Here is a 16,622-nt window from a genome sequence, read left to right as displayed (position 1 = left end):
TTGCAACATATACATCTACACCTCCAGGTAAAGTGAATAAGTTTTGTGAACAGAATAGGGTCTAGTAAATATGAAATACACAAATTCAAAAGCACTAACCTATCGCTTGTTAGGTCATAAACTATCATGATGCGCATTCAATGCATCACAAGCTATAAGTGATTGTATTTTGAAAAACCACTGACCGGAAGTATACTACTCTATAGTCAGACACCATTTCCGGTGTCGCCACCTTCTTTGTCTCCGGCCCAGCGTTTCGACACCAGGGGCTCTGTCTGTTTTTTTTCCCTTTGGTTTTGAGGATATATTTACACATATATCCCTAATTTTCTGATATTGAATGACAGTCGACTCTGAACTATTTATGCCTAAAAGTAAAGCGCCAAAAATGGATGACCTGGACTACAGTAAGTGTGCTTACTGACTAGCTGTTTGCACAGGCTATCGCTAGCTAACTGTGGCTGGTTGTATTTGCAAGAGGTTCATTTATGTGGCACACAAATGATTCCGTGAAAGATCTAAACGAAAATTATTGACCGTGTATCTTTTGCAAAAAAGTGGAGGTCATGCACATCTAAAACACATTTTGGGTTTAAAGTAAGCCACAGAGATGCCTTAGCTTAGCCTGACGCAAACTAAATATTGATTGTTTGACTGTGCGCTCTAACGTCGGTGGACATTTAACACCCAGACCTGCCTCCCAAGTTACACAAGAAGGGCTTGTCAGATCTGTGTATTGCTTATTCTATTGAAACCTCCTGTAATCACTGGCTTGGCCGCTGTATAATGAGTCAAACAGTGCAGTTAAGACAGACTGTGGGCGTGGTTGGTGGTGTTGTAGAGCAGCTGGAGAGTAAACACACTGGTCTGGGGGTTTGGGGTGCAGCTGATCACAAGCAGCTACTGTGTGCTCCCGGTCAAGGTGGTTTTGACAAAATCATTCACCGCGATGTTTTTGTAAAATACAAAAGCAGCAGTTGCAATTGGATGAGGGTAGTGTTCATTCAACCATATTGTTATTGAAGTTCTGTGCTTTTCAGTGCTGTTCAGTTGTGTTTTGTGGTTGTATGAAAATATTTTGCCTGTCCCATTTACATCAGTGAGGGTGTAGTAAATATTAAACTCATAAATGAACAGACATTTTGAACATTGCCTACATTACCCTTTATACTGCATTAATTTAAGCGAGATGCACCTGCTAAAGTGCACCAAAGTTTGAGTAATGGCCTATGTCTTAAAATGCTGAACCACCACTGGTGCTTTCAGGGGATATTTACCAAGAAACATTTTTGAGAACAGTAATTTGATATGTTGATCAAACAGGTTAAGTAAAGTTTGGCAATGAAGTTCAGGAAGCTGTAATGCAGCCTTCAAAACAGACATGGTTTTGCAGTAGCTGAAAATGTGGGAATACCTTGTTAATATGATGTTGATATATCACAGAGTCCTGTATTTGTAGACTACTACTACACCCTTTAAAACGGTTTTGATAGAATTGCTTTTGTCAAGGATTTCATGCAGAGGAAATAATACTAAAGAAACTCTATCCCAACATCAGCTAAATAAGGTTGAGGCATAGCACCATGTTGCCCTGACCTGGATGCTGACCCTGGGTCTGCCTACATCTAAAATTTTGTCAAGTTTATAATTTAGTGTTAACAGAATGACCATACAGTTTAAGGATCACAGCCTCTCATCACAAATTCTTCTTATAGGGACTACTTATTCAGTAGAAATTAGCTGCAGTAAGAACAGTTAACAGTGATTGACACAAATGTAAATCCACTCACCTTCATTATATTATGGTGGCAGCTGAAATCTCAGAGGGGACATTTCATCACTGACTTCTAGTTTTGTTGGCGCTTTGTGCTCTGACTGTCTTGCTTTTTGTTTAGTGAGCCCCTAAGTATTTGTCTGCCTTATGAGTGCAGCTCGGTCACTGGGCAGTCCTCTTGTACATAATGTTGCCGTGACAGATCATGAACTAGCCAGTTCTCTGAAACAGGGATCAACAAAGATATGTTAGCGAGTAAGAGGAAGGAGGGATAAGAGAGGGGGAGATAAGGGCAAAATGTCTGAAATTGTGGAGTAACTTTGATTTAAAATTCAAGGGCTTTTATCTTTCACAAAAGAGAAAACACAACATGTGTCCTCAGCCATTGCCTTTACATTGCATTTTTTATTTTCACCTTAGCAAATATATGTTACTACTGCTACTATCCCAGATCCTCCACTCCTTTCCATTGTTAGATATTGATAGAAGGACTTGCCATAGGCAATTTGAGCAACAATGCAGTTCTCAAAATAGCTGTGCTTGTTAGATTATTTCATGTGTCTAATAAAGACAACTTCTGCCTTTGATTGTTGGGGCACAGTTGCCATTTGTTATGTTTGCAGCAGCATTAATAGAGTCATTCTTCTTCTCTTCCCTTACAGTCCCAGTAGACCTGAGCCCAGAGGAGCGCTCTGAGTTGGAGGACATCCGCAGGAGAAAGGGCGTCCTGCTGCAGGAGATCCAGAGGCTCAGAGAGGAATTAAGAGAGGCCATTTTGGAGGTGGAGGGACTGGAGACCAGCACAGAGGGCAGGTAAGAAGAAAATTCACAGTAACACTTCTTAATGTGTCTTTGGGCCACATTTTTCTGTTTTAGTATGTGTCGTCCTCCCACTGTGCCTTGAACTGACGGTTGTTGACATTAATAATCAACAGAGAACAAGGCACAGGGTTCTTCCTGCATTCACAGTATAAGCTGCAGCTCAGCAGCGTTTATGAACGTGACAGATTTTGTTTTGCTCTATTTTCACAACACCTTTTCATCCACATTTGCCTTCTTAATGAGCTAGTTCCTTTAAGGCACTCAGGTGAAAGCTACGTTTGGCTTATACCAAACAACTGCCCCCCTCTTAGATGTAATAATACAGCATCACAGAGCAATATGTTAGTGCAGTGATACCTCATTTTGTTGTCCATGCAATGTTCTTTAGTTACCATTGTAATGTTTTGATGGAGGATTGTCCAACAGAAATGTCCTTCAAATGATCATTAATGATTAGTCTGAAAGGCTTTGATCTTGCATCTGTGATTGCTTATAATTTGAACGACTTGTATTTAAGGTTTCATTACCCAGAGTGATGCTGTTTCAGTATTTGACTGTCAAATAAATTGAACATTTGCATATGAATTATAACGGTGTCAAATTGCTGTGCTTGATGTAGTGAAGACCATTAGAAACTAGTGTTAATAAATAAAATGATCTTAGTGTGGTTCTCATGTGATCTTGTGTGATTTGTCAGTGAGTTGTTATCATTGATAAGAGGAGGCAATTTGCTCAAAGCAACAGTCATTTTTTTCTTATCACCTTTTTCCACTCTGCAGTAAAACTCTACAGAAAAGCAGGCATGTGGCAATGGGAAGGAAGAAATTCAACATGGACCCAAAAAAGGTAAAACTCTTCAATATTTGTACAGGTGTGGTCTGTGTCACTCTGTATTAGCTGTGTGGGCGCTGACTCTTTCTGTTCTCCCCAGGGCATTGTGTTTCTGGTGGAAAACGAGCTGCTCAGACACACTCCGGAGGATATCGCTCAGTTTTTGTACAAAGGAGAGGGGCTCAACAAGACTGCTATAGGAGATTACCTGGGAGAAAGGTGCTGTGCTTACTAATATCGTCTGTCCTTTTTCTCCCTCTCTATCAGCCTTTGTAACCGTGCTCTCTGTTACTGTACTGCAGGGATGACTTCAACATTAAAGTTCTTCAGGCTTTTGTTGACCTCCATGAGTTCACTGATCTCAACCTCGTCCAGGCCCTCAGGTAAACTCAGTCCACTCTGGCATGTTTTTTTGTTTTGAACCAAGAACAAAACCTTTTGACTAGTATCCTGGCATTCTCAGATAAACAGACCTTCTCAACAGTGGAAAGTCCCACTCACTGCAGATTAAGGAAGGAAAAAATTATACACAAGAGTGACTGGTTAACTCCGCCTTGACTACAGAATTTGTTCTCTCAGACTTGACCCAAACCATGACCTGTTTTCTGCAGACAGTTCCTGTGGAGTTTCCGTTTGCCCGGTGAAGCCCAAAAGATTGACAGAATGATGGAGGCCTTCGCTCAGAGATACTGCCACTGCAACCCCGGCGTCTTCCAGAGCACCGGTAAACACACTCACGCTGCGTTTCATGTAGGCCGTTTAGCAAATTAAGCTTCTTTTCCCACTTGCTCACTTTCTGTTACGACTGTTTATGGACACTTTTGGATTCCTGTTAACACTACACAAAGTGAAAGTACGGGAAATCATCCTCACACAAACAATAAGCCCGTCTCCAGAAATCACGTGGATGGAATCCAACAGAGTCTGCCAAGCATCGCTTTTCAGTAAAACCATTTTGTGTTTGTGTTTTCATTAACTATTTCCTTAAAGGTGCCCTGTGGAGTTTTCTGGTAACCAAACAAAAGTTGAGGTTATATTTAGTGTTTCTCACCATGATGTAATGTGTGGCTCTTTAAGGTCTAATAAATATGTTGAGTGAAAATAGATTTTTTAGTATAAAGTATATTAATTGCAGCTTTGTTTACATCCGTGTTTACTTGCTCTCAGTTGTCCTCCTCTCCAGCTTTGCCGGCATACTGCAGTACATCCTCACCTGCTGATTAATGAATGTAATGTAAATAGTGTGAAACCATTAGCAGTGTGAGATATACAAAACAGGGACCTGCTCAAAGAAAAACGGGTCCAAGCAAAACTCCTAACTGCTGTATTCTTTTGCATGTCTCTCCTGTTCGCAGACACATGTTACGTGCTGTCATTTGCCATCATTATGCTGAACACGAGCCTCCATAACCCCAATGTGAGGGACAAACCTGGAGTGGACCGCTTCATCTCGATGAACCGAGGCATCAACGAGGGGGGAGACCTGCCAGAGGAGCTGCTCAGAGTATGATGAACTCTTTTTGTTTGTGCTTTCTACTGTTTTTCTTTGCAGATGGTTAAGTAACAATTAGAAGGATCGTAGTAAAGGGATTTGTGTTGAGATAATTTCATTATTATCTCTGTTAGAATCTCTACGAAAGCATTAAAAACGAGCCCTTCAAGATTCCTGAGGATGACGGCAATGACCTGACACACACCTTCTTCAACCCAGACAGAGAGGGCTGGCTTCTGAAACTTGGTGAGATGATGCCAGTGAGGCCTTTCTGCTTTGTGGGGGGAGTACTGCTGCCCTACATGTTGACTTTAATACTGATCTTGTACAGTTTAACTTATACTGGCAAATTCTGTATGTCAATGTTAAATGTATGTCAATGTTTGATGAATCTAGTGAAAACATGATCTGAATGCCACCGTACTCTGTTCTCTTCTGAGGCTTTGTGCTATGATGAACCTGCCCTCCTGTCTCTGAGGTTTGCTGGCTCTTTGCCTCCACTTGAATTGTCATCACACAGTGTTGTGGCATTTAAATGTGGCCATAGCACAATATAGGAGGAGAGACTCACTTTCTTGTGCCATGGCAGTCTGAAAATCTGACTGTTTTCTTTTGCATGGCGGGGCCTGTGATCTGTGTGTCACTAATATAAATTCTCTTCCTCTCCTTCTCATGTTTCTCTTTCTTTCTCTTTTTGTCCACTGTCTCCCTCTAAATCCTCTGGTCCCTTTTGTGTCTGCTTTTTCCCTGCGATTTCCACCCTCTACTGCCGCTGCTTGTTTTCTCAGGAGGTATGTACAGTCAGAGTTGTTGTAGTCGTAAAAGTTGTAGAAAAAGTAGCCACGTCGTTAGCTGTAGGAGTGTAGAAACCGTAGACCAGTATCTTCTCAACTTCATTTCCCTGTCCTGTACTCATCATCATGGCTGCGTTGTTGTTTTTCAGGGGGACGAGTGAAAACCTGGAAACGGCGATGGTTCATTCTCACAGACAATTGCCTTTATTACTTTGAATACACCACAGTAAGTCTCGGTTTCCTCTCTTGTGTGACACTCTTAACCCATGTCAATCTATCAGCTTCAGTAAACAGGATGTTGAAAAGCTTCTTATGATTATTGTGTCCAGGCTTTAATGTATCTGCTTGGGAATTTCTGAGAAATTATTATGGACTTAGGGACTTTTTGCATTATTTTGTGATGAATTGAAATGATGTAAAATTGCTAGAAAATTGACAGGGAATAAACTCTTCCAGAGGAGGTGATTTCAGTGCAAAAGGCATCTGCAAGGAAGTTGGGTTAGTCAACTCGAGGATTAGATTCATAACTTGATTCATAATTTGACAGTGTTTGCAGAAATAATTTGGATTTCTGTTTTCTTTTACGGTAATCTCAAAGTCCAATTGGGGCCTGGCTAAACACATAAAACATATAACATATAAAAGCCTTCTGAATCTTGTTTGTGTGTTTCACTAACAGGATAAGGAGCCGCGAGGTATCATTCCCTTGGAAAACCTAAGCATACGTGAGGTTGAAGATCCGAGGAAACCAGTACGTTTGCATTCCTGCTTAACGTTATAGTCAGGTAGTGGCACCATGATTGTTTATCTAAGGTTCCTTGCTGTTCTCCCAAAAGAACTGCTTTGAGTTGTACATCCCCAACAACCGCGGCCAGCTGATTAAGGCGTGTAAGACGGAGGCTGATGGGAGGGTAGTGGAGGGGAACCACATGGTGTATCGCATCTCCGCCCCCACACCGGAGGAGAAGGATGAATGGATCCACAGCATCAAGTATGTAAATGTTAAATGGATAATGTCCAAAACAGGTAGCTTCTTAATCAAGGACCAGATTTCCTTGTCCTACCTGCTGCCTGGATGGTACATGCACCTTTAAATAGCATATTTTGAGGATCCGCTTCCCTCACTAGTGTTTTTTTGTTGTCCGTCCAGGTCTGCCGTCAGTGTGGATCCCTTCTATGAAATGCTTGCAGCCAGAAAGAAACGTATATCACTGAAGAAGAAGGAGGAACAACCGTAGACGATTCCCTTCATTCTCTTTCCGTCTTCCTCTGTTCTTCACACCTCTCCTTCCATCATGGGACACATGCTTTTGTCCTTGCTCTTTACTACCTGTTCATAAGCTCTGCTTCCCCACCTTCCCCTCACCCAAAGTCATTCTCTTTTTAAAATGAGGACTCCTTGCTATCCTGTCTGCCAGACTTTTGAAAGCCACATTCAGAGTGCAGAGCTCACCCGCTGTGGCTGCCTCTTGGTTCTTACTCTACTGCTGTTTATATTCAGCCTGATACACTACAGCCACAGCACACCGTCTGTCCCTGTCTTCTCACCACTTTCCTCTCTCTTTCAGCGTTTAAGTGAACTGTGAAACATGTTGCAGGCCATATTCACACTGGTGTGATTATTTCAATAACACATTTATTCCTGTTTTGGCCTTTTATTTCCACAAAGCCAATTTGTTAAAATCGCTCCCCAAATGTGGACCACTTTGCAAATACTTGGAATGAGGAAGATTCAAAAATACTATGATTATCATAAACTCATGCATTTGATTGTCTTGATCAGTTTTTAAGAATCTTGACATGCAGAAAGTTGCTTCGTAGAAATGCTTAAGGTTGTTGGCTTGTGCATGCCTAATAGAAGACATCTTGCATTTGTCCATGTTATTGGCTTTTTAGCATGTATATCTGAGTTTCACAATACAATCCAAAAAATGCCAGTGTGGATCAAGAACCTGTGAAACAAAAAGCTACTTGAGAATTATCTGCATTAGTGTGAATATGGTCCTATTCAGGGTAGCAAGCAGCTTCCGTTTCTTGTGAATTATTCTTTCAGATGTATGGAGGCTGCCTCCATGAGAAATTGCCTTTCTTGATTGTGCGTACCCAAGACAAAATGTGAATTCACTATTCAATTACTAATACGATTTAGATTCCGTTACGTCTGGTCAGAGAGGAGGAAAATCAAAGCAGCAGCTGATTTTAGATTACTGACATGTGTCCACTACTCAACAGCTTTAAATACACATTAGTGCTGTCCACTCTTAGATACTTGATGTGAGGAAAGTGTCACTGTTCATGATTGTTTAAATTCGCCGATTTATATCACCAGGCTGCTGTTATATATGGCCGGGTGCTTTAGGATTAAGAGAGGCAAACACAAGCCGTTTCTCTCCTTGCAGACAGTTTGTTGTTTTAGCTCAGAACAACATATTTTTGTTCTTCAGCATGTTTGTTAACATGTTTGAGCAATAGTGAAGTAGAAAACCGCAGTCTGGAAGCTTTGTTAGCGATTCCTTTATAACACCATGCTGAGCAACGATCATCATGTCCTCTCAGATGTAATGTCACAGCATGCCACAAATCATTCCCTTCTTGCTCAACACTACAATACGAACGCTGACATAATAACCGTCAGACATTTAACTGTCACAGCCGTGTCTGTCTGCTATAGTGAGTTTCAAGAAGGCAGCTCATTACGATGTACACTTTTTGTAAATAGATGTTAGCATATTTGTTTACGATACACATAGAAATGATTTAATTTATTCTTTATCTTTTGTTAAAATCTGATTTTTGTACAAGCTACTGTAGACCTGCATGTTGATAAACTGAGGCATCAGTCGTAGGCACTGATGCTTCGCTGATCATGCTAGCGTGCACTGATTTGAAAAGTGTTAGTGTTCCCTGTCGACTTGGCAGAATGGAATTTAACGTGGAAGCTGATTTATGCATAAAGTAGATTGTCTTAATTATAGTTTCTTTGGAAAATGAGGAGGTATTTAGGAGATGTTTTGTCGTCTGATTTAAGTCTCGACCGTAGTGTTGGTTTTTTGAGTAAATCAGACTCAGTAAAGCACAAACTGTAATCAGTCTCACAGCCTGTTAAACTAATGTCCAGTCTTTATTTTATGGGCTGCCCATTGTCCTGCAATATTCCATCACATCACAGCGATAAAAATGAAAAGACAGCAAAACAAGGAACACTAATATATCTTTGATTCATTACACAATAGTAAAATAATTCAGATGTAATGATTCAGTAACAAGTTTAGATTTGTGTCCAGTGATAGATTTGCTTGACATCCAGTTCATAAACTGTTATTTCTAGTAGTTTATTGAAGTTGGCATTTTAGATGGTAGGAAAAATAATTGTCTACTGCACTTTATCAATTTTAAGCATTTTGGTGAAAATGCTGTTACTTTGACGATACAACTCCAATACTCTGTAGCACCCTCTACTGGTGATCACACACACACACACACACAAACACACACTTTACTATGCTTATGGATGAACCATGAACTGTGTAGAAATATATATAACACCATCACCTGGTCAGTTCCAGCTATAGCAGCAACATTTTCTGACCAACATGTACTGTATTTTCTCATCTGATGGAGATCGTGTTGCATGAAGCTGAATGGGGTCTTTTCTCTGTGATCAAAACATGTAGAACTTGTTTTAAAGACACAGCAATTGATCGGTCCTTTAAGCACAGGTCTGTGATTGCCTTTTACTCTCCCACTTCATCAAACTGACAGAGGCCTAATTTTGTAACTCCATGTTTGTGCTTGTATACATCTCATGGATTTGTCTGTAGGCCTTCACGTTCTGGGTATTCTTGAAGTGCAAAGTTGCCAAAAAAAAAAAAAACTGATGTTTCCACTTAAACAAAAGAACGAACACTGAAATGCCAGAACTGGTACTCTGTTTCTGATTCCTTTGACCCCCAGAGCCACCTTTTTCAGAAAACTTCTTTATTTTGTATTTATTTATTTTTATTTACAGTGAGGTGAAGAAGGATAGATCATCTGTAAATGTAGCAAAAGGAAAACCATGATACATTGGTGCCAGTAAACTACTGTGTAAAAATAAAAGGTAAACAGAGGTGATGGGCTGATGGATGTGTTTTATTACCTCTGGGTTTCTGTCTTATTTTTAATGTGTGAGGAGGAGAAGTTGTTTGTTTTATTGATGGATTAAGCAAATGCAGAATAATTTGGGCCTTTGCAGTTGCAGCTCATTAAGTTTTGTAAAGATTAATAACTTTGGAAGGTGTTAATGCTTAATACTGTGCTTAATAGTGTCAGTGATAATCGGTAAACAGCCCAACAGAGATACTGTCAGTTCATCGGCATCACCACAAACAATGAAAAACAGAGACTTATCTTTCACACTTTTATTTACATTGTCTTAACATTTGAAAAAAAAAAAAAACAGTTCATAACATAACAAGGTCTAACCTGGCCTAAATCCAGTTTTTTTTTTATATACAGTACAATAACAAATATACAGTCAAGGCCAGATCATTAGAGAAATTAAAAAGCACAGTGCAATGACTTAATTACACACAATACGTCAGATTTTACAAAGTTAAAATCAGATTTATTGAACATAAAATGAGGAATGTCTGTGATTTGTCCAGTGAACAAACATGCATTGTAGAATGTATAAAAGTTGAAAAAAACCCATTTATAATAAACCTGTGCATTTGTTTAAAGGAGCCATTTTGCAATACAAAATAGTGGCAAGAGTCCCTGTAATAATAACAGTGTAAAAAGCAGCAGAGGCTGTAAAACACAAAATTCTGTCCGACTGGCTTTTCATTATTTCTTTCAACATCGACTATCTATGAAACATAGATTATTAAAATGACAAAGTGTGACACAATTTAATTCTACAGGTTCTTTGGTAAATTAGCTGTATCTTCCATGGAAACCTTTCAAAGAAGAGAATCCAGAGTAGAAAATGATTTCTCAGAACATTTCTATCGGTATCAGTACCATACTAACAAGATACGGTTTGTCACTTCACCACAACAGAACCCACGCAAGGTCTGCTAACATTATCACAGACCCCACAGAGTTTAGTCTTATTAACAATATGACAATATGTCACATACAGCACTTGTTACACATTAGATAAGACCACTAAGTCCCTATACAGAATCTGTAAGCACAGATTAGTCTTTTTTTTTTTTTTTTAATTAAAAAGTCACTGATTAAGTTTAAAGGAAGGCATTGATTCAGAGTGTGGAGGAGTTGAGTGCCACTGAATGATCATCCTGTCAAAATGAATTAAAGTCAAAATTAAATTAAAGTCCATTGTTTTATTCTTGCACCGTCCTCAATCTCTGTAGTTTGTATTTCATGACAGATGTTCTCAGTATGTTCCAGGAGATCTTCTTTCCTTCATTGGTGTTGTGGCCTTTCAGTGGCAGGGGTCAAAGGAGTATCTGGCAACGCCTCCATGAAGCTCCAGCTCTGTATCAGACCACGCAATGACATCTCCTCTAAGGTGGCTGCCGCAGGAGGCCAGGCTGTAGATGTCACTGGCGCTCAGGACGTGCGACCACATGTGGAGGTCCGACATCTCACCCACAAATGACTGAGTGGCATCAAACCGGCCTCCGAGAGTGTCCTGAAGAAAACAGACACAGGAATAGTCAAAGTTTTTTTTTTTTTAACCTTTATCATTATTTTTGCTCATTAGTTTAGGACACATAAGGGACATATGGGACAGTTCAACAGCTGCATCATTTCTGGATATTAAGTTCTGTTATTCTTCCGTATCCTATAGTTTCTGTCCTTTCCTCTGAACTCACTCACAGGTATGTATCCTTTTTAAGCTTAAAAGTTTGTCAGCATCTGCAACATGTGCATCTACAAAAAATAACTTTCTCTGTCTTTACCTGCTCCTGTCCCAGGATGAAGACTCCTCCAGGTTTGATGGGGTGCCAGGGAGAGAGGTTAATCCCAGATCCTCTCTGCACTCCATCCTGGTAGGCCTCCCACTGTCCGTCCCGTGTTGACCAGGTCACGCACACATGGTGCCACTTTCCATCACTCAGAGACAAGGGCAATGTCACCGCCTGTGGGTGGGATAGTGAAGATGGTGAGACGCTCATATAAACATGTTCCTGAATGATATATTTTAAATACATAAACTAATTCTTTAACTGTCCTCACACTTAAAGAATAATTTAACACCAGGCTGAAAAGCAGTGTTTCTCCGCCCTCTTGTGGTTGGGCGTGGTCAGATGTGTGCTTTGTTGCTCCTGTGACCACTTTCAAGAAGTACACCTGTGCATCACTGCAGCAAGGTGAGAAGTTAGACCACTGGAAGTCAATGAGATTTTCTGAGTTAAGTTAATATTTTAGGTTCAGGTTCCTTGATAAGAACACCTCAACAGGGATCTCCATAGAACCTGCCAATGCCCTAAATGTATCCTCTTGTGAATTTAGAAGTTTAGAGGCACTTTAGGCAGCAGGTGGAGGCAGAGAGTTGGAGCTCAGATACCCAACGTTAAAAAAAAGCATTAGGTATTAGTTGTAGAGTTTTATTCAAGGGTTTAACAAAACTCTCAAAACCCAATCAGCTTTGCAAGGACTGTGAGGGTGTGATTTGATCAGATTTGATTGACAGTGACCAAACAACGCACCACCAGTCATAAAACTGGAAAAATGTAACACCACCTTTTTCTAAATAAACCGCTGAAACATTTTTATGTAGGGTCCTGTAACTCAGAGGAGTAATGTGGGGTTCATATTTTTTCTCCCTCACCTTGTCATCGACCAGCAGCTCTATGGGATTGTTCCCCCACTCAATGAGCACCAGTTCATTGGCCTGTCCAGGGGCGGAGTAAGAGAAGGGCGTCCCCAGGCCGGGTCCCACGCCCGCTTTCATCCAAAGACACAAAGTCAGAGCGAAGATCTCCTGCAGCAGAGTCCTCTTCACCCGCCCATACATGTAGTTGGTTCTCATGGGGAAGCTGATCTGAAAGGCATCAGGGCTCTTTGATTTCTTCCTGCTGGAACCTGGTTTTAAGGAAACATAACATCATTTCTTGACAGAACAGGCTCAAATCAAGGTCTTTTTATTAGCTGTTCTAGTCTGACGCTTTTGATTGTGTCATATGATCTTCATCAGCAAAACATCAGAGAGTTTTCCAAGTTGTTATGAAATTGTAGATGTTAAAATTTTAGTTTTTCTAAGCAGAGAAAGTACTTCTCATCCATATTCTTGACCTTGCGAACAGTAGCTGACAAAAAATATTTTTACTAGTTGGTCTGCACCTTTTGATTGCTGCCTCCAAGGCCAACAATAAACTACAAAACTCACTCCTGTTTTCAATAAAATTTATAAAGATAATGACAGAAAGCGACATCAAAAGTTGGTTAAAACTGATCATCCAAAACACATAACTACTTATGAGGAGTAAGAAAAGAAATCACATAAAATGTGTTTTTTAAAAATATTTTGCAAGTTTTGCAGCGAGCGTGCAGGTTCTTCCCTCCTATATATGCATAAAACTTCTATCAAATGCTGTTTCAGTTCATTGTCAGCTGTTGTTACTGTGAGCATGTTTTGATGTTGTGTACCTGCGAGGTGCAGCTGGTTGAGCATCGTTTCCAGTTTATTTGAGTGGAAACCAGCTCGGGGGCCTGGTGTTCTGTATCCTGTGTGTGGAAGGTAACTGTGGCTGTCTGCTTCATTACTGTGATGATCATCATCCTCCTCCTCCTCGTCATCATCATCATCATCAGCGTGGTGGTCGTCATGGTTACCGTTTGCATCATGATGGTCATCATTGTGGCTGTCGTCATGGTGATCGGTGTGGTTCCCGCTGTCGTCGTGACCGTCGTTGTGGTCATCCTTGTGGTCATTTGGGTGTCTGTCAATGTGACTGTAGTCATCATGATGGTCTCCATCATCTCTGTGACTGCTGTCGTCATCGTGATGCTCAGGGCTGTTGAGGCTGGAAGTGCGATGGTGCAGCTGCTGCTCCAGGGCGCTGATCTTCCTCTGCAGCAGCTCCTTCAGAGAGCTGGAGTAGGTGATGGATGTGTTCCTCTTCTGCTAAGGGAGATCAGAGTGAAAAACAGAGGTGACGTCTTGATAACAATGAGTATTTCCTGTCACTTAATCCCTGTGTTTCCTGTTTACAACAGACAGGACATGGGCCTCAGAGCTGCTTTACAAATCAAACTGGCATCAAGGAATCATATGTGTTGGTCTGTCACCTACAAGCCTTAGAGAACACTTGTGTACTTTGCACTTCTTTGCATGCTGTTTACAGTCACTGATTATCTTGTACTGTCAAATGCAGCAGTCAGGTACACTTTGCAGCCCCTCTCACATTCATTGTCTCTTCCCGTATTTGCATCTACTTCTCTTCCTCTCAGGTAATCCAGGCTTTGTCCTGGTGCGTGCCCTGATTACCAGTCTGTCAAGGGAGATCACGGTAATTACTGCTGATCTTAGACTCGTGCCACCCCCCCTCACACACACGCACGCACTCCGCAGCCCCTGACATCTGTCTGTGATCACGATACAAGGAGGAGAGAGAGCAGAACAGGACTGCTAAATGCACCAAGGGAGTCAAAACTGCAGGTAACTAAAGAGAAAAGAGGGTCATAAGACACCCAGATTTCTTCCAAAACTTAAATCAATCCACTATAACCTCATACAAGAGTATGCCACATGAGTGACGTCCACCTCTGAGCCTGTTGCTGCTCTGAGGTGCCCCACCGAGGGACATCAAAGTGTCTCCCTTGCCAATTTAGCAAGTGGCATTATGCGATTAAGTAATTCATTGTTCCTTTGTCTAAAGTACTTAGGAGACATACTACTTTGGGACTTCTTTAATCGACAAACAATCCGGTGACAACAGCGTTAATGTGTCTGGACAAGGGAAAGCCATACACTAGCACACAGTGCATCACAAGCCCTCCTGCTTCAATCTCCTTCTCATTTCTCTGCTGTAATGGATTTACTTTAACGCACTTTCTCTGAAATGAACACTACCTTCCTTTCTGTAGTTTTGTAGGTATTATTTGCGGGTACAAAGTTGAAAAAGTTTCCTCCTTTTGCTTCTCACCTGCAGGTTGTCCAGCCTCTCCTTCAGCGCCTGCAGCATCCTCTCCATCTGCTCTGGTGATGATGTGATGTCCCCTGGTGTCACATGTTTATCCTTCCCCTGGTTGTTGCTGCTGTGACCTCCATCCGATCGTTGCCCCCCCACAGAGGGGTGGTGTGGTGAGTCTGGTATGAGGTTGCTGTTTCCATGGTGACCCTGCTGGTTGTCATGGTGCCCACTGTCAGTGTACGGGTGATGACTGGCCACTCCTGTGTGATGGGAGTACGAGGCTGTGCCGTGGTGCTCGTCGTGAGGCGTCATGCCCCGACCCAAGCCCTCGCACAGGGTGAGCTTGGCTGTAAGCTCTCTAATGGTCTCCCGCTGGTCCAGGATGGTCTCTTTCTGTTGGACAAGGCTCTCCCTGAGGTGCAGGATGGTGACTTTGGCCTCCTCACTCGCCCCCCACCAGCCAGCAGGAGGTGCACTTTGATGGCCTGCTCCACTGGGCCCTGCTCCTCCTACGCCTGGCCCTGCTGTAGGGAAGCAGGAAGGGTCAACGTCCACAGGAATAGGGGTGCAAACAAAGCGTGGGTGGGCTCCGTAGTCATAGTCAGACCCTGAGCTGGCAGAGGCAGGGTGGAGGAGGAGTGAAAGTAGGGAAAACACAATGGGAACAAGGAACAGGTGGAGACACTGAGAGTTCCTCATGATCTCCATCAACAGTTCAGCCACAAAGACTAAGGAGCTTGGCTTCACTTCAAAATATGTGATCCCAGTTGAAGTAACGACTGTGCTGACTTCTTTGTTGTTGTGCAGGAGACATCAGGGAGCAAGATAGCAGAGGTCTCCATTCACAAAGTATCCACTCATCTGTGAGGAACCTATCAAATAGTTGTATCTTCTTTTTTCTGTGACAGACGCTGTTTTATTCTGGATGTCGTGTTGTCGTGGTTCTCTCTCTGTCACTGAAGAAAAGGATAAACCTGTAAAACAAAACATCAGATCTTAGACAAAGTTCATTTAGTTGCATCCATTTTTTTATGAGCATAAGCCCTGAGTTTATTCCTGTGATTAAAACTGCACTTTATGGTGGCTTCATTGTATTGGATTGCTTTACATAGTCAGGTCTAATATTTTAATATTTTGTCCCATTCCCTTATATTTGTATCTACAGATAAACATACATTAGTTGAAGTTGATGTCTCTTTTTGCTTCTTTGCTGTTCTAGTCAGTGTTCGTTTCCTTAAACACAAAGGACAGGACACATCAGTGTGACGTCTTTGTGCTCTCTGTTGGACCAGTAACCTTACATTGCACAGGGATGTGCCAAAACAACCAGAGGCTGTCCAGACAGGGATTAGTCCAAATCACAGGTGTGACATCCTGACCAGACCAGCCCACAAGATTTCTGTTGGTATCCTCAGTGTGAGGTATTTAGGTGATTTTGACTTCCTAGAAGACCGAAAGAGGGTCAAGATTAGTATCAGTATAGAGAAATAGAGGGTTAGTTCAGGATTTGACCTGGAGGAGGATGATAAAATATTGAAAAGCAGCTCTGATGAAATGATTGAGAAGCACAGATGTATTTCCAAATATTAATGCATATATATTCTATTTTTTAAAATCTGGATCCCCAGATTTATCCCATGTGCTCCATGTGCTTACATACTGTGTTTCATGTCTCTATATGATAAAGGGCAGCTGACCTCTGTGTAACATGCCCTTCATTATACAGGGTCGGCATTTTGAAATGGCACACACGTGATGTGGCCGCTAAACTTCACTGACCACCTGTTGCTTGCAGTGGCCAGCCTTTGCATTGTGTGTGT

General features: G+C 41.6%; 2 protein-coding genes across 2 annotated transcripts; one reads left to right on the top strand and one right to left on the bottom strand.

The window, feature by feature from the left end:
- Positions 1-238: 238 nt before the first annotated feature.
- Positions 239-9,822, top strand: cyth2 (cytohesin 2). Its single transcript, XM_041044568.1, has 12 exons — positions 239-407; positions 2,437-2,587; positions 3,376-3,442; positions 3,528-3,646; positions 3,730-3,810; positions 4,039-4,151; positions 4,783-4,931; positions 5,054-5,165; positions 5,863-5,939; positions 6,393-6,464; positions 6,550-6,704; positions 6,864-9,822. Exons 1-12 carry the CDS (start codon positions 341-343, stop codon positions 6,949-6,951), a joined length of 1,251 nt encoding a protein of 416 aa, XP_040900502.1. The 5' UTR covers positions 239-340; the 3' UTR covers positions 6,952-9,822.
- A 1,322-nt stretch (positions 9,823-11,144) lies between these two features.
- On the bottom strand, positions 11,145-15,510 carry LOC121185987 (neuronal pentraxin-1). The gene is made up of 5 exons (XM_041044558.1): positions 14,815-15,510; positions 13,316-13,793; positions 12,498-12,751; positions 11,626-11,805; positions 11,145-11,354 (listed from the first exon to the last, which is right to left on the bottom strand). Exons 1-5 carry the CDS (start codon positions 15,508-15,510, stop codon positions 11,145-11,147), a joined length of 1,818 nt encoding a protein of 605 aa, XP_040900492.1.
- Positions 15,511-16,622: the final 1,112 nt, after the last annotated feature.

This window comes from Toxotes jaculatrix, chromosome 8 (assembly GCF_017976425.1).
Source record: "Toxotes jaculatrix isolate fToxJac2 chromosome 8, fToxJac2.pri, whole genome shotgun sequence".
Classification (NCBI taxonomy): domain Eukaryota; kingdom Metazoa; phylum Chordata; class Actinopteri; family Toxotidae; genus Toxotes; species Toxotes jaculatrix.
This window is presented reverse-complemented; position numbering and strand designations above follow the sequence as displayed.

Bases quoted from the DNA above. Each gene is read 5' to 3' on its own strand.
- cyth2 (XM_041044568.1), top strand. From the start codon at position 341: ATGACAGTCGACTCTGAACTATTTATGCCTAAAAGTAAAGCGCCAAAA. The intron at 2,588-3,375 runs GTAAGAAGAAAA...TCCACTCTGCAG, and splicing joins GAGACCAGCACAGAGGGCAG to TAAAACTCTACAGAAAAGCA. The intron at 3,443-3,527 runs GTAAAACTCTTC...TGTTCTCCCCAG, and splicing joins TCAACATGGACCCAAAAAAG to GGCATTGTGTTTCTGGTGGA.
- LOC121185987 (XM_041044558.1), bottom strand. From the start codon at position 15,510: ATGGAGATCATGAGGAACTCTCAGTGTCTCCACCTGTTCCTTGTTCCC. The intron at 12,752-13,315 runs GTACACAACATC...CCTTAAAACCAG, and splicing joins CAACCAGCTGCACCTCGCAG to GTTCCAGCAGGAAGAAATCA. The intron at 11,355-11,625 runs GTAAAGACAGAG...TGTTTTCTTCAG, and splicing joins TCATCCTGGGACAGGAGCAG to GACACTCTCGGAGGCCGGTT.